Genomic DNA, 21,253 nt, shown 5'->3' with positions numbered 1-21,253 from the left:
GAATTAAAGGAAACTTCCTCAATGTAAAGGTCATTTATGAAAAAATTTACAACTGACATTGTACTTAATGATAGAAGACTGAATGAATGCTTTATTTTTGAGATCAGGAATAAGGCAAGGATGTCTGATCTCATTACTTCTATTCAACATTATACTTGAGTTTCTATCCTGTGCAATAAGGCAAGAAAAAGAAATAAAAAACACCCAAATTGGAATGGGAGGGAACTAAAGCTATCTTTATTTTTAGACATGATCGTCTATGTGGAAAGTATTATGGAATCTACATAAAAGTTCATAGAACAGATAATTGCATTTCTATATGTTAGCAATAAACAGCAAATTAAAAAATTAAACTATTTATAATAACATCCCACATATGAAATAGGATAAATCTGAAACAGGATGGGTAAGACTTATACACTAAAACTATAAAATACTACTGAGATAAATTAAAGAAGATCTAAATAAATGGAAAGATATAGTGTGTCATAGGTTGGAAGACTCAACGTGGTTGTGATATCAATTCTCCCCATGACAAAACACCCTTTAAAAAGCTTATTAAAGTTTGTTCGGCCTACAAAGCTGTCCTCCCATTTACTGTCCCATCTTCTTTACCTCGAGCATCTCTAAACTTGCCAATTCAGCCTTTTAGAGTCTAGATTCTCATGAAAAAGGAGATGCTGAGTATTTTTCATTATTTGGACTTTGAGTCAAATGGGCCAAAATTCATTTTTACATCTACGGGAAGGGAAAGAGCAGGTATGAGATTTTATATGTGTACATGTATAGGCATATCAGTAACTGAACTTCTAGGCTGAACTCTGAGACCCAAGAACTCTCTCATTAATAAAGTGCAAGCAAAACAGGTAGAAGAAGCAGTGGAAATAAAAGACTTTTAAACAAGTTGTAAAAAGGTTGTGGTCTGTGAGCTTCACTGACTGCTCTTGTCCTGATTGGCTTTACTGTCCGGTCCCATTGGGTCAAGATGGCCTTTCTGGCCCCCTCCCACTTTCCTGGTCCCATAAGTCGAAACTGATATGGGCTACAAGGACCAAAGAACACCTGCAGCGCCAGCTGGGGATCAGTCAGGAAGAGCCATGGTATGTTAGGCTTGGCCCCTATGAAGGAGCCCAGCTCGTCCATGTATGTGACGTAATCTGTCTGCAAAGTCTGGCTTTGTCCAAACCTGAGGAAAGAAAAGAGCATATAGGAATGAGTTGTAAACAGAAGCACCGATTTCTTATTTTCTATCTCAGAAAAACTCAAATTTTAGCACCTCTAGTAACACCCACACGCCTCTCTTTTGCCACAACATTAAATTTATTATTTGTTCTTTGGCTATAAATAAGCTTTTATTTTTCTTTCCTTCCTAATTTCTACTCAACTTTGATGTCATTTTAGGCTTTTGCCTCTGGCCATGTGGCCTGAAGTGAACTGGGTTCCCAATTTGGCTGATTAGTTTAGTTTTCTCTTTAATATGTGATTATTCTGTTTTTAAAATTTATTTTTAACTCTAGTTGACATATAATTGAATACTCTGGATTCATCCATGTTGCAAATGGCAAGATTTTATTATTCTTTTGTGGCTGAGTAGAATTCCATTGTATAAATGTACCACATCTTCTTTATTCATCTATTGATGGACACTTACGATGCTTCCATATCTTGACTATTTTAAACAATGCTGCAATGAACATAGGGGTGCATATATCTTTTAAGATTATTCTTTTCATTCTCTTCAGATAAATACCTCAAAGTGGAACTGCTGGGCCGTACTGTAGTTCCATTGTTAATTTTTTGAGGAATATCTACTGATATTCCTCGCCTACACTTGTTACTTGCTGTCATTTTGGTAATAGCCATTTTGACAGGTATAAGGTGATATCTCATTGTTGTTTTGGTTTGCATTTCCCTGATGATTAGTGATGTTGAGTATCTTCCATCTGCATATCTTTGCAGACATGTCTGTTCAGGACCTCTGCCCATTATTGAATCAGATTTTTTTGTTTTTGCTATTGAATTATATGAGTTCTTTATATATTTTGGATAGTAACCTCTTATTGGACATATCATTTACAAATATCTTCTCCCATTCAGTAGGTTGCATTTTTGTTTTATTGATGGTTTCTTTCACTGTGCTAAAGCTTTATTTTTCTTAAATTTATTGGGGTAACTTTGGTTAATAACATATAAATTTTAGGTGTACAACTTTATAATATAACATCTGTATACTCTATTGTGTGCTCAACATCCCGAATCTAATCTCCTTCCATTATCTTGTTTACTTTTTTCATCTTCCCAGCAATCCCCTTCCTCTCTGGTAACCAACATTCTGTTGTCTGTATCTATGAGTTTTTTGTTTGTTGCAAAAGCTTTTTACTTTGATCTAGTCCTATCTGTTTATTTTTCCTTTTGTTGCCTTTACCTAAGGAAACATGTTAAAAAAACATTGCAAAGACTGATGTAAAAGCATTTACTGCCTTTGTTTTCTTCTAGGAGTTTTATGGTTTTAGGATTTACATTTAAGTCTTTAATCTTATTGTAGATAAGTTTATTTTTGTATATAGTGTAAGAAAATGGCTTAGTTTCAGGCTTTCTTGCATTTGTCTTATTTGGTGAAATCATTTTTTGGTGAAATCATTAGGGTTTTCTATACAGAGTATTACATTATCTGCAAATAGTGACAGTTTTTCTTCTTCCTTTTCAATCTGGATACCTTTTATATCTTTTTCTTGTCTGATCGCTGTGTCTAGGACAGACATGAGGCTAATGAGAAAGAAGCTCTTCGGGAAAGTGTTATAATCATTTCTCAACCTCAGCACTACTGGCATTTTGAACTGGACACTTCTTTGGACTTTGCCAAATGTCTCCTGGGGGGCAAAATCACCCATTTGAGAACTTAGTCTTATACAGGAGAAATGTAATGACTATTATTTTCCCACCTAATATTGTTTGATTATAGTTAGCCTTCTAATTGTTTCATTAGCAAGTACAACCTCTTACCACTTGAGTTTCTTTCCCATTTTCATATCAATATCATCCATCATTTCCTTTGTAGTTGGCAGGGTACATGAGTCTAGAGAAGAAATGAAGAGAGAAATATTGAAAAAGGCAAATCAGAAATGTATAATTGACACATGATGAATTTTATTCAGTATCTTTAGTAGAATAAAAATTCATAGAAAGATTTGAGAAGCCAGTGAAACCTGCTTTGGGAATCGCAAAGCTGGTCTGCATTGAGATAGTGACAGCGGAAGGGTTCGTAGCTTTAAATCACCCAATCTCATATTCCTGTGACCTTATGGAGGGCCTCATCCTCAATATACTCAGGAACCTTCATGCACATAATAGCTAAAAGAGTTTCTTCAAATTTCTTGTCTACCTCCTCTTATTAAGGATTCTTTCAAGAAATAATCTGGTGAAATAGTTCACTCTTAAGGTACATGGCAATGAAAATGGGACAGTAGACAGAAGCATGGTTTTTTTCAGAATCAGCCTGCAGCCAAAGAGGATATTGTAAGGTCTATAAATATCTAGTCACTATGTTGTACACCCAAAACTAATACGGTATTGTATGTCAACTGTAATTGAAAAATAAAACATTTTTAAAAGGGGGCAGCAAAATCTTTTTTAGTTTTTTGTGAAACTAAATCATCCGAGGTTTTTTCCAATTGCTGATGGTAGCTCGTTGGCCTTTGTAACAATGGCAAGACGTTATTGTGACATTCACAGTGTACAAACACATCCCAGTCCTTGTTAGCATATTATCTCAGCGTAGTGGTGCACTGTGGTCAGCTATTTGCTGTACTTCTATTAGAATTTTAATCATGTTGTTTGATGTTGTGTCCTAAGTGCCAAGACAGAGCCTGGCACATAGTTGGTGCTCAAGTAATATTTGCTGGATGAATAAATAATACCTTTGTTTCTTATAAATTTTTTGGGGGGGTTATATACTGTGTCCAATCTTCCTACAATACCTCAGGCATGAGGCACTGTTGTGCCTTTCAAGAGAAAAGACAATGGGAGTATTTTATAGGGGAGCACCGTTACAAAAGATCACATGACAGGGCTTTTAGCGGTAATTCTCCTTCGAGGTACACATAAAAGAAAAGCTAATTTATCCACAACATTTTTAGAAAACATATATATATATACACTCTATGATTATAACGCTTTCTTCATTACCTATAGTCTAAGCTTTTATGAGTAGTATGTTAAGTAAGGTATTCCTATATTGGCCAAGATTCTTGAACCCTTGAATGAAAGGCTACTACTCTTAATGACAGTGATGATCAATATAATTGGAGTAAATTAAATCAATATATTTGAGACATTGCCTTTTCCCATGTAATTCTTGTATTCTTGATTTTTTCACTTGTAGCCCAAAGGGGAGAAGATTGTTCATAGAGTAGGAGTGAGCTGACATTGTTATTCTGACACACATGGATAGCAAGAAGACCTCCAGCATGTACTTGACATGTCCTTTCTAACCTTTGCCATGTCCTTTGACATTTCAGTGACCCACTGCTATCCTTCTCTTGCTTACAGCCTTTCAAAGTCCTTCCAATTCTCCCACGAGAAGTCTAAGCTCTTTAACACAGCTTATATGGGCCTTCCACACCCTGGTTCTTTCCTCCATTTCTTGCCACTCCCTGCCTCTGCTTTATATTGCCTCACACCAAAATGTTTCTGGATCCTCACACACTTTATGCTGTTCTCACATTTATGCCTTTCCCTCTTCATGGAATAACTCACTGTCTAGCTCCCCTCACCGGAAAACCCTAAGGTTTCCCCTATTGTGGCATTTCCCTCACCCTACTTTAAATTCTCTGAGGTCAAGCAGCATGTCTATCTGGTTCCCTTTACGTATATCTCTAGCACCTAGCTTGGTATCTCAGTAAATGTTTGCTGACTGACTGAATGAAAGAATGGCCCACCTACTTGCAAACACTTTAGCAGCCCAGCGGGCTTGCTGGTCCGCTGTGGGGATGGCAGCCCCAAGGGACTGGACAAAGCCAATCACGGCCAAGGTTGGCTTCTCCATCATTGGGGGGAAGATTCCTTTAAACAAGGTGACCTCATTGTTTCTGCTCTTGATGATGGAGTCATCAAGGAAGGGGTAGGCGTATGCATAGCCTGTTGCAAAGATGACAAAGTCAATGGCCTCAAACATGGTCCCATCCTCAAACACGGCTGAGGTCTCTGTGAACTCCTTCACACCAGGCTTGATGGACAGTGTGCCACACAGGATGCGTGATGGGAGCTCATCATTGAACACAGGCTCTTTCCTCAGGGCACTGTGCAGAAACAAGAGACAAGGCCTTTGCTGTAAAGTACATCATTTCCAAGAGATATCTACAACAGCCCTTACTATTGCAACCAAATTTGAGCAGGTGAACATCAGCATGCGGACAATGGAACTCTCTTCTTTTGGGTAATTCCTTTCCTATTGCCTAAAGCAGTTCCTAAGAATTTCTGTCTGAGCTGCCTCTTTTGGTGCCTGGAAACTTGAAAATGCTCTTATGGGTATGTACGCTATTTGGAAACTCATCAAATGGGTTAGAATAACACTAATTTGGAGGCATAATAAAGTGGTTGAGTGTTGACTCTGGAACTAGATGACCTAAATGTATAACCTAGCTCCATCTCTTTCTGGCTGCTACTTCTCTGCACTTGTTTTCTTCATTGTAAAATGGAGATAACATAGAATCTACCTCATGAGGTAGCTCTGAGAATGAAACAATGTTCTATATGCACTTAAAAGAGTGCCTGGCACATGAGAGCATCATTATTATAAGTGAACTATTACTGTGGCTGAGGTCTCATCATACGTGAGGAAATCAGATTTTTTGTGGTGGGATGTTTTATTGCCATGCCTTTCATCAACTGTGGTCACAGAAGAAAGTATAACAACTTGGATACTGCACTTCTGTTGCCAAAATTCTAGGCCTTTTTTTTTTTTAAGATCTTCTTCATTTTGAGTTAACTTTCAGGGATTTGGGAATTTCTTCTATCTCAAATCCTAAGGAACTTTTTAAATCTTAGAATTTGTCCCTATACTTCCACACTGTTCTCCACCTCTCTAACCCTGCAATCTCTTCTTTTACCTTATAAGGTGACAACAAGTAGGTCACAGTGAAACCTGTTTTTCTCTCCCCTTTGCCACCTCTGCTCTCCAAGGCAGGAGTGAGAGTATGTCAATACCGTAGGCTACTTGGAACCCTTTCTAGGAAGGAGCTTGGTTCTTAGTAGTAGACTTCCAAAACTGTGTTTCAGTTGTCTCAAGAACAAAGGCAAAATAGAATTTGTAGTTACTGTTACAGGACAAAAAAAAATCTTAACTAGCTCGAGCGTTAGAAGTTCTATTACATTAAACATAATTTTAAATGCATGAAATCACCTTTTCTTTTTTCCTTAGGGGCCTAGCAAGTCTGCCAGACAAGGTAGCATAAGTGCTGTGGAGGGAGGCTCTGGCTCCCAAGCCTGGCATTTGCTATTGCAATTTCCAGTTCCCTCTTATTTTTCCTTAACCCGTTTCTCTGAACACAATGAAACACGTTTGCTAGCGTGGGCCAAATATAAAATTTCTCTGTGGATCCTCTCTTTTCTTACCCATTTAATTTTTTTTTTTCTGTTGATACAGTGATTCTTCTACCTAGAATGCCTTTCTCATTAGAAGGGGTTGGGCTCTGTCTCCATAGGAAACACATACATGAATCTCTTTACATTTATCGACTTCATCAGTTCTGTGGATCTCAAATACCTGGTGTGTCCCATGCCCTCTGACCATCCTGAAAAAATGCCAACTCTTCCATGGAGGAGGAGGTGTGTGCTTTTGTTTTGAGACTTCCTACTTGCTAAGACATGTTAATTGCTCCATAGAACCATATTAAAGATTTGAGGCTATTGAGAACCAATATTTTGTGAAGCTTTATAGTTTACAAAGTAAGTTTATATATTTTTAATCTTACTGAATACCACAACAGTCTCGAGGAGTAAGTATTATTATTTCTATCCCCATTCACCCATAAGCATAGACAAGATATTCCTTAAAAAACCCCACACAATTTAGCCCTAGCCAGTTTGGCTCAGTGGATAGAGCGCTGGCCTGCGGAGCAAAAGGTCCTGGGTTTGATTCCAGTCAAGGGCATGTACCTTGGTTACAGGCTCCTCCCTGGCCCAGGCCCTGGTCAGGGTGTGTGCAGGAGGCAACCAATTGATGTGTCTTTTTCACATCGTTGTTTCTGTCTTTCCTTCTCTCTTCCACTGTCTCTAAAAATCAATGGAATATCGGATAAGGATTAAAAAAACAAACAAAAAAACCCCCACACAATTTATGCCCAGTCAGTGTTGCTCAGTGGTGGAGCACTGACCTATGAACCAAAAGGTCAGGGTTTGATTTCTGGTCGGGGCACGTGCCTGGGTTGTGGGCTTGATCCAGTAGGGGGCATGCAGGAGGCAGCCAGTCAGTGATTCTCTCTCATCATTGATGTTTCTATCTCTCTCTTCCCCTCCCTTCCTCTCTGAAATCAATAAAAATATATTTAAAAAATCACAAACAGAGTTTATGAGTTGGCTCAGTCCACAAACCTCTGTCTAGATTGTAGATACCACAACCAAATCCTGCACATCAGGGTGATCTAGCTGCCTGCTCCATCCCCTTTGTACTCTTCCATATGCCTTTCCCCACTTGACTAATTTCAGTAAGATTTTCATCCCAAACCTGATCTCTGGGTTTACCGCGTCTCCTATATAGTCCTCCATTCAATCCCACCAGCCTCAGTGAAATAACTAAAGTAAGATCTAGAGAGGAAAAATTCCACTTAATCTAGAGCCCCACTCTTTTGAATGATAAGTATGTGTTATTTGCAGTACCCATTTAAAGGCATCAGGCCGTAGTTCTCATGCTTAAAGCATGTGTTCATCTTCTTCACATATAACCAGTCAGAGAGGAATGAAGGAAGGGCATTCTGGAGAAAGGATGCAAACCGGGTAATGTACACCCTGTCCCAAGGATAGCCGTCCTCCCAAACCCGGCTCATGACCCAGGAACCGCTTCTGGTGCTGATCATGACCTGGTGGGGGAAGCAACATTGATTTCAATATCATTCTGTGAGAAATAAGCAGATACAACACAAGTCTATGGACATATCCATGTATTTATTTCCTTCACTATCCAGGCAAGAGCACCCCTAAAAAGGTGGGTTCATAATTGAAACCAGGTAGAGGCAGACCTACTCCCCCCTCCACCCTAGAGGGCTAGTGCATAGTTGTTGAAAGAATGAGAACTTGCTCTCTCAGAACCAGAGGGCTCTGTATTCAGCCCACAAACATGTTTCATCTTCATATACTCAGAGAATAAGATGGTAGGTCTGGTAGAAACCAGCTAACCCAGTGCACCTCAGTGGTGGAGTTGCTGGGTTGTGTGTGGGAAATGTAGCTAAATCTCTAGCTGAAATGAGGCTGAGGAGATGCCAAGGATTGAATTCTGTTCTCTGTCCCTGGCTTCCTTTGCCATTTCTCTCTACACACCTACCCAGCACCTTGTGGGGCAGCCCACAACATGGCAGCTGCCTCAGCCTGGAGTCAAGCCCGGCTACCTGCCTATCGTACCACTTTTGTAATAACCCAAGGGAAAATGACTTTAAAAATCCTAAGCTTTTCTTTCCATATATTTACGAATTTATTTATTGAGCACCTATTTCCTTAAAAATATGCTGTTTCTTCAGGGTCTACTGGTCATGTATGATGCAGCCTGGAGTCCTCTGGGAAGCCTTCCTTGACTCCATCCAGGCTACGTTAGGTTCTTCTTTCATGGTGCTGCCACTGCCACAGCTAATGTCGCTGATGTCTCATTATTTCCTTTTGCAATGGTGTGCATACCTGTCATCCCAGCTCCACCCATTGCCTGCTCCTTGAAGTCAGGCAGTAGTCTGACTTGTTTGTGTGTTTGTTTATAAAAAGTGCCTGTGCCCCGCTGGTGTGGCTCAGTGTTTGAGCATCAATCCGTGAACTAGGAAGTCACGGTTCGATTCCTGGTCAGGACACATGCCGAGGTTATGGGCTCGATCCACAGTAAGGGGTGTGCAGGAGGCAGCCGATCAATGATTCTCTCTCATCATTGATGCTTCTATCTCTCTCTCCCTCTCCATTCTTCTCTCTAAAATAAATAAACAAACAAAGAAAAAAAACAAATCTGAAACTCCTACAGTCAAAAAAAAGTGCCTGATATTGGTTGAGCAGTAGCTGTTGAATAGATAAACAGTAGTAAGAACTATACCTTGTGTATCTTCCAGACCTTCAGGGTGGTAAGTGATAAGAATTACTATTAAATAGGTAAAGGTAGAGCTTGACTAGCCACCAGTTTGCTTGGAGGTGATCAGAACATAAAATTAGTAAGAAATGCGTACTTGCATATGTGTATAGCACATGCACTTACCTCTGGTTCCACCAGAATGCACTTCCATATGAGCATGGCCACATTACCTTGCTTCACAGGGAGAATGTCTATAGTCTCCCCTGATTTAATGGGCATATATAGCAGGGGGATTCCTTGTGGTAAGACATGGCAGACACCGTCCTCAGTGTTTGGTTTAGTAGCACAGCCATACTCCAGGTGTGTTTTCCCCAAACCTTTCTGTTCGTTTACCTGTGTAGCCAGGCGACTGAGCTCCACAGCAATGTCACATCCCGAGTTCCCCAGGCCAATCACAAGGACCCTCTTCCCCTTGAAGGCTTCTGGGCCCTTATACTCCCGGCTGTGGAGGTAGTGGCCCTGAAACTGGCCTAGGCCTAAGTAGAACATGGGGAATAGTTTGAGTTGATTTGAGAAGAAATTATAAAGACTCACATATTTTGGTATTTTTATTTTTAAACCTCCTATTAGCAGTCTTAATTTTTAAGAACAGTCCCTATTTGAAATGCATTTATCCTTTTGATGGTTTTTGATAAGAAACCTTCAAATAGTTACTATTAGTGCCTTTAAGAAACCCTTAAGAGAACTTGTATTTTGTTAATCCTCACCAAGGACATCCCCCCGCCCCCAACATTGATTTTTTAGAGAGAGTGGGAGGGAGGCGGAGAGACAGAGAGAGAGAAACATTGATGTGAGAGAAACACACTAATTGGTTGCCTCCTGCATGCACCCAGACTGGGCCCAGGGATCGAGCCTACAATGGAAGTATACACCCTTGACCAGAATCGAACCTGGGACCCTTCAGTCTGTGGGCTGGCACTTTAATCACTGAGCAAACTGGCTAGGGTGAGAACTTCTATTTTGATAATAATAATAATAGCTAATATTTATTGAGAACTTACTGTGGGCTGGGCCTTCTGCTAAAGGCTTTATATATTTTAACCATTTAATCTTGATAACATTTCTGAATGATAGCTATTGGTATTATCTCAATTTTAAAAGACAAGGAAATTGAGACAAATAAGTGGCTTACTAAATTCACGTGGTAAGGAACCAGTGGAATAAGGAGTTGAGGCCAGGTGTTCTAAGCCTACACTATTTATTGTAAGCCTAAAGGATATATACTGCCTCTTAACATTAGTGGTTTTGACCTTCTATTTTCCCAGAATCTCTACTCTTTTAATTATCTTGGCCTATGAACATCATGCCTTGAGTTGGGAACTCTAATATTTTTGAGTGGACATGTGTTTCTGTTGGAAGGAAGAAAGAAAGGCTGTTTGTGTATTGTATTGTTTGACGTTTGCTACTTTTGTATAGTAATGGAGTATGCCAACACACACACACACACACACACACACACACACACTGAGAATTTTAAAGTTAATTTGCAAAATGTGGATATATATGAAATTAGAAAACCCAAATTTCCTCTATAAATAAAAAATGTGTTTATGTTATAAATAAGAAAATGACTTTCTTTAAACAATTTTGCAGTTGGACTCTATTTTTGTGAATGTATCACTTCACTCAGAGATCCCATGTGCTGTCAGGACTTACATTCGAGTCTAAGATATGACCTGTGTCTTCATCTTAACTCTGGCTTACAGGTCCTTGATTCGTTTAGTACAGAGGTCCAGGAGGCCAATTATTACTACATTTCACATAACATCAAACTTAAAAATTTTGTTTTGAAATCTTTGAGACCTTAAGAATAATCAATATACAATCTATGGAAAGATCTATTTCAACATTGATGTTTGTGTATAAGTCCTAAAATTATTACATATATCCCAAACTTACCAGGAAGAGAATCATTTGGCAGATTGGGGTACACATGATGTCCCGAACAAACCATTACAGCATCAAAAATAGTTGATTCCTGCTTCCCGTTCTTTTCTGAAACAACTTCCCATTGGCCAGTAACTAAGAAGCTGGGACATTTCTTTACACTAGTAACCAGGGTCTTAAAGAAAATCAGAAAGAAATTTATTCTAGTTATAATTCTGTATTTAACATTTTAGCCGTGTTTCTGTGGAGGAAATAACTGTTGTGAGCTCTCCTGGTCATTGAGACATGTATGGGAAGACTTTCAAATAGGAGTCACAGTGAATCTTCAAATCTCACGGGGAAAATTCCTTACTGGGGTATCTTTACTCTTTTGACAAGAAGTTAGTAAATTTGGGATATCTAACAGTGGGTATTCTGGAGGAAAACGCCATTTGCAGTCTGCCATCCTCCACGACGTTCATGACTTCTTCCTCTTTGTTCTCACTTCCCATCTATTCCATATGTATGAGAATGTCTTAGGGTTCAAGACAGTCTCTCCTTTGCTCTGAATAGATACTCTTCCTTTGGAAATATTAGCCACTTTCACAGTATCATTATTATGTAAGTATATGTAAAAATCAAATAAAATTGCAATCATGTTTATTATAATTAATTAAATTATTTTAATTTATAACATTTATTATAATTAATAATCATAATTGGGACAATGGATAATATAATTTTATTTACTGTTATTTAACACAACAAATAAAATTATATATGTAATCCAACATCATATTTTTTTCTGATTGTTTTTTGAGGTATATGTGCTCTGTATTTAACAGTAAAGGATTGAGGTTCAGAGTTCTAAACAAAGGTAAAGCATTGATGTTATTTACAGAGCCAGTGCCTCTGGGCCATAATTCCCAAGGCTCCTGGTCTAAGGGGCTAAGTGGGTGGACAATGCTGGAAAAAACTGTATTAATCATTCATTTAAGTTGCTACTTTCTTCATAATGGAAGAATTTCTAATGAATGCCATGCTTTCTTGAGCCACAAAGTATTGACACAAATAAGAACTAGAGAATTTGAGATTGTTGCTAAAATATGAGAGCATGAGGGTGGAATGCACACTGTGACAGCATTTTCTGTGGCATTTTCACAGCTCTCAGAGATTCATGGGGAACATGTTTAGGGACAAAGACAAAACAAAACACATCAACAATGCACGAATACTTTACAGTCTGCACCAACACAGCTTACCTCCAGTGGGGGCGGTGTCCAACCATTTGGCTCTGATTTCTCTAGGTGAGTGCTGTGCCCTTGCTTTCTCTTTAACCCATACACATTTTGATGTCAACAGCACAAGTTACAAGGCTCATACCTCAAACTGTATATATCTTAAAAGATTCTTCTTTTCAGCAAATGTCCTTATGTATTCCTGGAGCTTGCCATGGTGCATGAAGTTGGGGTAATCCTCAGGGTACGGGAAGTCCGGAAAGCACATCATCTCCTTGGAAGAGTTGGTGAATACAGACGGGTAAATGCTGGCTCTGTCTTCTTCTACATGTTCCTGGAAGAATAACAAAGCTTCAAAAGGAAAACAAGAATGCTGTGGCCCTTAGTGGACATTCAGTGCTCCGATGACTAAAAGCTTTTTAATATGTAAAAGAAAATAATAAAACCTCCCAAAGACCCATGAAAAAAATGAACAGGTCTCTGTAAGATCTGGAAAGAAAGCCATAGCCCCTGGCTCAGAGTGGGCCACTGTCAACCTTAGTCCTCTTATTCTAATAACCCCCAGTATCAGCTCTGTTTTTTCAGTCCCATAGGGTTTTCTTTCTTTTTTCAATCAGAGCAGTGATTCTGATCTGACACTTATGTTAATATCTCTCTCTCTCTCTCTCTCTCTCTCTCTCTCTCTCTCTCTCTCTCTCACCCAAAGGAGGCTGCAGCTTTTAGCCTACTTAATTGACTATATGGTGTTCAGCAAACTCTTCAACAGCAATAGAACCCTCTATTGAAGTGGTTTCCCAACTTGGGTGAAATCAGAATCACCTTAGACCATAGATTCCTGGTACTACCCCCAGAATTTCTGACTCAGTGTGTCTGGGATGGAGCCTGAGAATTTGCATTTCCAACTGTTAGGCAATTGTTGATGTGGCTCGTCCAGGGACCGCATTTTTTGGAAGTGAACTCTGTGCTTGAGGAGTTCCCTAGCTCACCAATTAGCGGGTTTCACTCTTTACCAGGCAACATAGGAAACCAGAAGCCATAGCCCTTGTGTTCCATGGGCACTTCACTTTAAAGTCACTGTGTAATGGAAAAGCAGCTTCTTTTGAGAAGTGGTTGAAGGCTTAATTGAAAAGTCAACATTTCCTCTCTGTTGCAAGCACAGGGCAGAAGTTCACACAATAGGCTGCCTTAGAAGTACCTTCAAAAGTTGGCAGCCTCAGCTTCCCCAAATCCTGAGGGAACTCCCATGGAATGATGGAAAAGAAAGGAATGTCATGTTGCTGTTGGACTCAAGATGTCTGTCTCCTGCCAGCCCCAACTGATGTCGGGAAGATTGAGACAAAAAGTACTGGAAAGAATTGGGAAGATTGTGTCTCTTGGGGCTGCCCGAGGCCTCAGTGTTTTCCCTGAAGTTGGAAATAACACTTCGTCTTCTCATGGTTGCTGTACGCTCACATTTTAACTTTTTAAACCTCAATTGGAAGTTTCTGCTAAGGTCGGAAAGAGAAGGCTCATGCTTGGGATGTTCTCACGTCTGTCTTCCCTGTTCCCCACAGCTGGTGCCTTTCATTGACAGTTAAGAGAAGAAGGGTTGAAGGAGGTTTCTCAGCTGCCCATTGAAGGCAGGCAGGGCTGAGCTGCAGGCTGGGGACTAGTTAAAAAAAATGTAAGCTTCTGCTCTTGAATTATTTCCATGTTGAATGAATCTATGCCCCTTGGCCCCTGGACCCCAGCCAATCAGAACACAGGGAGAAAAATGTTTGTCCCACAGCTCCTTTGTTCCACCCCCGCCCCCCCCAAATAGGCTGTTCTCCAAAACAAAAGGAAATAGATGTATTGTATAACAACAGACAGTTGCTCCAGAGAGCTCCCATTTTCATTATTTCAATATGTTGGGTGGTTCAGTAAGGCAGAAATGAAGCTCAGACTCTGCCTCTGGCTGAGAGAGCTTGCCCTAAACTCAGAGATCCAAGCAGCTGCAGGCAATTTCTCACCGCCTGCCTGGAGTTATCGCTGCATCCATGTCTCATCTTTGCTGCTAGAACATAAGCAACTTGAGGGCAAGATCAGAGGCATGTTCAAGAACGCTGTACGTGCATTTTAGTAGTCTGCCTTGATCTCCTTTCGTTTTCCATCTCTGCTTATCAGTCTCATTTCTCTTGATCTAAATGTATCCTTGAGGTCCAGCTCAGAAATTGCCTCCTCCCTCATGCCTTTCCTTGCCTTCTCCCTCACCAACTGGAAATCATCTCCCTCCACCATGCTCTGATGGTCTTCACTGCCGTCCTCACATGTTCACTTGTATTATAGCTATCCTAATGCTTGTTTTCTCTCTGCTTTTGAAATACTAGCTGCCTGCCATACCTTTTATCTGCAGCTATACTTAACACAGTGCCATATACATAATTACACAAATATGTATATTTGTTGAATGAATAAATGAATGGATAAGTAGAACAAAAGTTCAGATAGTTCTGTTTCCCCCCCTTTACAGCCAAAATATTCTGACCTATTGTACTCAGGTTGTTGAGCAAGCTCTTATTACAGCAGATTAAAATTGTTTGAGGCCAGGAGGCCCTGTTAGAGAGTATGTGAAACTTAAAACATGCTCATACTCAACCTGCTAGTGTGTAAACCCAATTTGGTGTTTATTTTATAGGAAAAGCACACAGTGAAAAGTTCAGAATGATCAGGTTTCTTTCTTCTGGAACACCTTTGCCTAACAGGACTTGCAACATGATAGCTTATATAATACATTTTTCAAAAATCCCTCTCTGATCATACATTGTACCAAGCCACTTTTCTTTGAAAAGAAGGAAGGATTGTGATATGCGGAGGGGGCTAAAGTTTACAATATTTGTAATGTTTATAGTCACATAGGGCCTTTGATAGAATTTTGCTTATACACATGACCTCATGGAAAGGATAGCACAGAGTCTGACTTTGCATCTTACCGACCTATCATCTGATCTGGCTGCACTGGTTAACTTGGACCCCTGGGTCCACCATGTTCAGTGCCTTCTCTGGCGTGCTGGTTACCCTATCTAGAAACCTCTTCCACCTGGTACTGTCACCCCGTTGGACACTGGGCATCTGCAGGGTGCCATTCACAGGCTACAGTGGGAATGGCACTCTCTGCAGTGTGTTACATAGTGGACATCCTTCAAGTCTCAACCAACAGCCACCTGTGCAGGAAGTTTTCCCTGACCTGCTGAGGTTTCAGTAGTCCACCCTCTTCTAAATCTCAAGGCATTTGCTCATTAAGTTAACAGTCACCACGTTGACAATCTAGTTGTTGTAAGGTTCTATAATCTCATACTTGAAACTCTTCTGGCCAAATATATTTTAGAATTTATAGACTTGGGGATGATTTTCCATAATACTCCTTGTAAGATCTGGGCGGGGGGGCACCCTATAAATAAAATGCAGTAAAATTCTGCAGAGAAACACAAAGTGGAACAAGTGAAGACTATAAATAGCCTTGTGGGTTCAGCTCATGCTTTGTAAGACTTTAGGACACATTTGCTATCAAAGGAGCTTTTGCCCATTTTTGATAAGAGGATTGTGGACCTATATGGTAGCTTGCTTCACCAGATGGAGCAGAAACTATTTATGTAGAGTGACTATGTCACCTATATTAGTCATCTTACTACCTAATACACAACTCTGCCAAAATAGATGCTCAAGCAGCATTTAATTGTTGCTAATGAGATAACAGAGAACCATTTCATGATTTAGGCAAAGCTGGCCATATCTCCCTGAGCAAATGTAAATAAAGAAAACCGACCCAGCTGGCATGGTTCAGTGGTTGAGAATCGACCTTTGAACCTGGAGGTCATGGTCGGGGCCCAGGCCCAGGTTGTGGGCTCAATCCCCAGTGTGGGGCGTGCAGGCAGCAGCCAACCAATGGTTCTCTCTTGTCATTGATGTTTCAATCTCTCCCTCTCCCTTTCTCTCTGAAATCAATAAAAATATATTGGGGGGGGGGCGGGGGAGAAAGAAAACTGAGTTCTTTAAAAAAAAAATCCTTACCTGAGGATATTTTTCCATTGATTTTTAGGGAGAGTGGAAGAGAGAGGGAAAGACAGAGAAATCTCATTGTGAGAGAAACACATCGATTGGTTGCCTTCTGCACATGCCCAGGGCCCTTGACCAGAATTGAACCTGGGATCCTTCGGTCCCCAGGCCAACACTCTACCCATTGAGCAAAACAGTCTAGGGCAGAAAACCGAATTCTTAAAAAACAATAACCTCTTGATGATTCCTAATGAAAAATAAAAATTACTGATCTTATAATTTACGTAATATTTTCAGGATTATAGGACCCCTAATTTTAAAAAAATATGTTTTCATTGATTTTAGAGAGGGAAAAAGAGAGAGGGAGAGAGAGAAACATTGATGTGAGAGTGATACATCATTTGGCTGCCTCCTACGTGTCCCCTACCAGGGATTGAGCCAGCAACCTAGGCATGTGCCCTGACCAGGATTTGAAACAGTGACCTTTTGGTGCATAGGACAACAATCAACCAACTGAGTCACACTAACCAGGGCCCCAATTTTTTATATATAAGCTTTTGAGGTGAATACAAATGTGTTCTATTATAGCAACCTGTTGTTGCAGGTTGGGTTGTAACAGAAGGATATTTTTCCATTGATTTTTAGGGAGAGTGGAAGAGAGAGGGAAAGACAGAGAAATATCATTGTGAGAGAAACACATCGATTGGTTGCCTTCTGCACGTGCCCAGGGCCCTTGACCAGAATTGAACCTGGGATCCTTTGGTCCCCAGGCCAACACTCTACCCACTGAGTAAAACAGTCTAGGGCAGAAAACTGAATTCTTAAAAAACAATAACCCAATGAAAAATAAAAATTAATGATCTTATAACTTACGTAATATTTTCAGGATTATAGGACCCCTAATTTAAAAAAAATATGTTTTCATTATTTTAGAGAGGGAGAAAGAGAGAGGGAGAGAGAGAAACATTGATGTGAGAGTGATACATCATTTGGCTGCCTCCTACGTGTCCCCTACCAGAGATTGAGCCGTTGATTTTTAGGGAGAGTGGAAGAGAGAGGGAAAGACAGAGAAATATCATTGTGAGAGAAACACATCGATTGGTTGCCTTCTGCACATGCCCAGGGCCCTTGACCAGAATTGAACCTGGGATCCTTCGGTCCCCAGGCCAACACTCTACCCATTGAGCAAAACAGTCTAGGGCAGAAAACCGAATTCTTAAAAAACAATAACCTCTTGATGATTCCTAATGAAAAATAAAAATTACTGATCTTATAATTTACGTAATATTTTCAGGATTATAGGACCCCTAATTTTAAAAAAATATGTTTTCATTGATTTTAGAGAGGGAGAAAGAGAGAGGGAGAGAGAGAAACATTGATGTGAGAGTGATACATCATTTGGCTGCCTCCTACGTGTCCCCTACCAGAGATTGAGCCGGCAACCTAGGCATGTGCCCTGACCAGGATTTGAAACAGTGACCTTTTGGTGCATAGGACAACAATCAACCAACTGAGTCACACTAACCAGGGCCCCAATTTTTTATATATAAGCTTTTGAGGTGAATACAAATGTGTTCTATTATAGCAACCTGTTGTTGCAGGTTGGGTTGTAACAGACCAAGAGAGAATACATTTACAAGGTGAATGATGTGGATATAATTAATGTCTTTAAGCCAAACGCATATCATCTACATCCAATAACAATGGTTGGGGAATTCACAACAGAAAAGCTAGATTTTTTTCCAAAGTTGGCTTTTGAAATTTAAAAATTGTGTTTATAATGAATATTTCCTTATTATATTATTTCTATAACAATGAGGCTGAATGGCAGAGGCAATCTGTTTTTCCTCTGGATTTGGAATTCACAGCATATTCAATAATCACACGACCAACACACAAAATCATTTATACATGTGCCCTGACCAGGATTTGAAACAGTGACCTTTTGGTGCATAGGACAACAATCAACCAACTGAGTCACACTAACCAGGGCCCCAATTTTTTATATATAAGCTTTTGAGGTGAATACAAATGTGTTCTATTATAGCAACCTGTTGTTGCAGGTTGGGTTGTAACAGACCAAGAGAGAATACATTTACAAGGTGAATGATGTGGATATAATTCATGTCTTTAAGCCAAACGCATATCATCTACATCCAATAACAATGGTTGGGGAATTCACAACAGAAAAGCTAGATTTTTTTCCAAAGTTGGCTTTTGAAATTTAAAAATTGTGTTTATAATGAATATTTCCTTATTATATTATTTCTATAACAATGAGGCTGAATGGCAGAGGCAATCTGTTTTTCCTCTGGATTTGGAATTCACAGCATATTCAATAATCACACGACCAACACACAAAATCATTTATAAAAGCTTATAATGCTTTCCCAGTAGACATGAGTTAATTATAGAATCAACCCATTAGAACTGGAAGACACACTAGAGATAACTTAATTTCCAACCTCTGCATTTGACAAATGAGCATTTGAGGTCCAGAAAGAAAAGTGACTTGCCTAAAAGCTATCTGCCCAGAAAACCTAAGAGTTGAGACTAGAACTTGGGACTTCTGACCCCAACTAGGTTTTTCTTTTCCTTTTCTTCCAGGTTCCTAGGATTTCAGAGCAATAGGTTCAGAATCCTGTCAGTCACACGGGGAGGCAGTGGGGTGATTTTTGTCTAATTACTGACATTAGCACTCTTTGCAGCTTGGAGATCTGGGCTTTGTCAGACCGGTCACAATCTAGAATAATAAAAGTGCAATGTGCTAATTAGACTGGACGTCCTTCCGGACGACCTTCCGGACGAAGCCACGCCTGCAGCCGCTGTATCCAGGCAGCTGCCGTGGCTGCAAGGGAGGGATCCAGGCAGCCATCGTGGCTGTGAAGGCCTACTCTTGCACAAATTTCGTGCATCGGGCCTCTAGTGTTTAATAAGCTGGAGACGTCTTTTCACAATAAGCCCTGCTGGTGTGAAATAGTTCTGAATGATTGGACATTAGTGAGATGAGAGAGATGAGATTTTACTTGCCAGATCTGGAACTTTTGTGACCTTCCTCCACGTCCGAATTAGAACTGATTAGATTTAATTTGCTGTATAACCCATCTCCTTTCTCTTGGGGTTCCAGTGGTGTGCCACTCACCGAGAATTTCCACAGGCCTCCAACATCATTGCTCCTTTCGAAGCAGGTGGGCTCCAGCCCCTCTTCCAGACAGCACCGTATGGAGGCCAAGCCACTGACGCCAGCTCCAATCACTGCCACCTTCTTTGCCATGTTTTCCTGTCCACAGGGTTAGTCAGTCAGAGCTGCTTCAATGGGGTAAAAGATAAGAGTCTTTAGCTTCAAACTCTAGAGCCGTGGTAATTCAATAACTAGCAGAATAAAATGCTTCAGTAGCCAAGTTACAAAGTCTCATGCACTTTACTGCAAGCCTTGTACACAAAGTCTTGGTTTGGCATTTGAAAGCAACCCATTTCACAAAGCCAAGTGATTCAATGTCAGGGTACTAGGGAGATGAGCCAGACCTCCAGGCACTACAGCTGAGAGCCTTAGAGTTGAGAGCTGAGCTTTTCCTTATCAGCGCCTTTCCCCAGCTGTTATCCTTACCTTTGTTGTTGCTCCGAGGATGGCGGCCGAGGTTTGAGTGTCAGGATCCTCACCTTAACAGAAGAAACTAGAGAAGCACATTAACAGTTTAGGCTCATCATTATTATTATTTTTTAAACCACTTTTGCGATAGTAAGATTCTAAATCTGGTTTCTTCTCCTAATTATTCAAGATGCCAAACATAGCCGAGTCAGTGATTGCTAGAGCAGGAAGGACTTGAAGGTCATCAATCCAGTGCTCTCAATGAAAAATGAAGCAATGGGCACTCCAAGATTAGAAATTGCTTCTTCAAGGTCTCAGAGCCAACAAGTAAAGGTGTCAGAACGAAAACTCAAGCCTTCTGCATGCAATCTATAGGACCACATCACCCCTGCACACTTTGGATGCTTGGCTTAAAGGGACCTTACTCTTATTTCAACGCCTTCCTTTTCCCCAGAGAACCAACAGTTTTCTAAATGTAGAAGAGAATGTCTGTAAAAATTGTTTTTATTGTTGAAAGTATTGCAGATTTCTCTTTCATTTCTCCTGTTGACCCCCCTCCACCCAGCTTCCACCCGCTCCACAGGCTTTCCCCGCACTAGTGTTTGCCCATGGGCTATGCATATAATTTTTTTGGTTAATCTCTCCCCTCCCCCCCTCACCCCTTCCCTTTGGAATACGTCAGTCTGTTGCATGTTTCAGTGTGTCTGGATCTGTTTTGTCCATCAGTTTATTTTGTTCATTAGATTCCACATATAAATGAGGTCATATGATACTTGTCTTTCTCTGACTGACTTATTTTGCTTAGCATAACACTCTCTAGGTCCCTCCATTCTTTCTCAAAGGGTAAGCGATCCTTCTTTTTTACAGATGCATAGTATTCCATTGTGTAAATATACCACAGTTTTTTTAATCCATTCATCTACTGATGGGCACTTGGGCTGTTTCTAGATCTTAGCTATTGTAAATAACATTGCTATGAACATAGGGGTGCATATATTCTTTCTGATTTGTGTTTCAAGCTTCTTAGGATATATTCCTAGAAGTGGGATCACTGGGTCAAATGGCAGTTCTATTTTTTTACTTTTTGAGGAAACTCCACACTGTTTTTCACAGTGGTGTGCCAGGCTGCATTTCCACCAGCAGTGTACTACATCCTCACAGCACTTGTTTATTGAATTATTGATGGTAGCCATTCTGGCAGGTGTGAGATGGTACCTCATTGTCATTTTA

General features: G+C 40.2%; 1 protein-coding gene across 1 annotated transcript; it reads right to left on the bottom strand.

Moving 5' to 3' along the window:
- Positions 1-215: 215 nt before the first annotated feature.
- LOC102255895 (putative dimethylaniline monooxygenase [N-oxide-forming] 6) lies at positions 216-19,768 on the bottom strand. The gene is made up of 8 exons (XM_005867641.2): positions 19,577-19,768; positions 12,566-12,754; positions 11,216-11,378; positions 9,650-9,792; positions 7,876-8,075; positions 4,942-5,297; positions 3,004-3,076; positions 216-1,186 (listed from the first exon to the last, which is right to left on the bottom strand). The coding sequence occupies exons 1-8, from the start codon at positions 19,706-19,708 to the stop codon at positions 844-846; spliced, it is 1,599 nt and encodes a 532-aa protein (XP_005867703.1). The 5' UTR covers positions 19,709-19,768; the 3' UTR covers positions 216-843.
- Positions 19,769-21,253: the final 1,485 nt, after the last annotated feature.

This window comes from Myotis brandtii, unplaced genomic scaffold (genome assembly GCF_000412655.1).
Source record: "Myotis brandtii unplaced genomic scaffold, ASM41265v1 scaffold250, whole genome shotgun sequence".
NCBI lineage: Eukaryota > Metazoa > Chordata > Mammalia > Chiroptera > Vespertilionidae > Myotis > Myotis brandtii.
The sequence above is the reverse complement of the archived record's forward strand: the minus strand, read 5'-3'. Positions and strand labels throughout refer to the sequence as shown.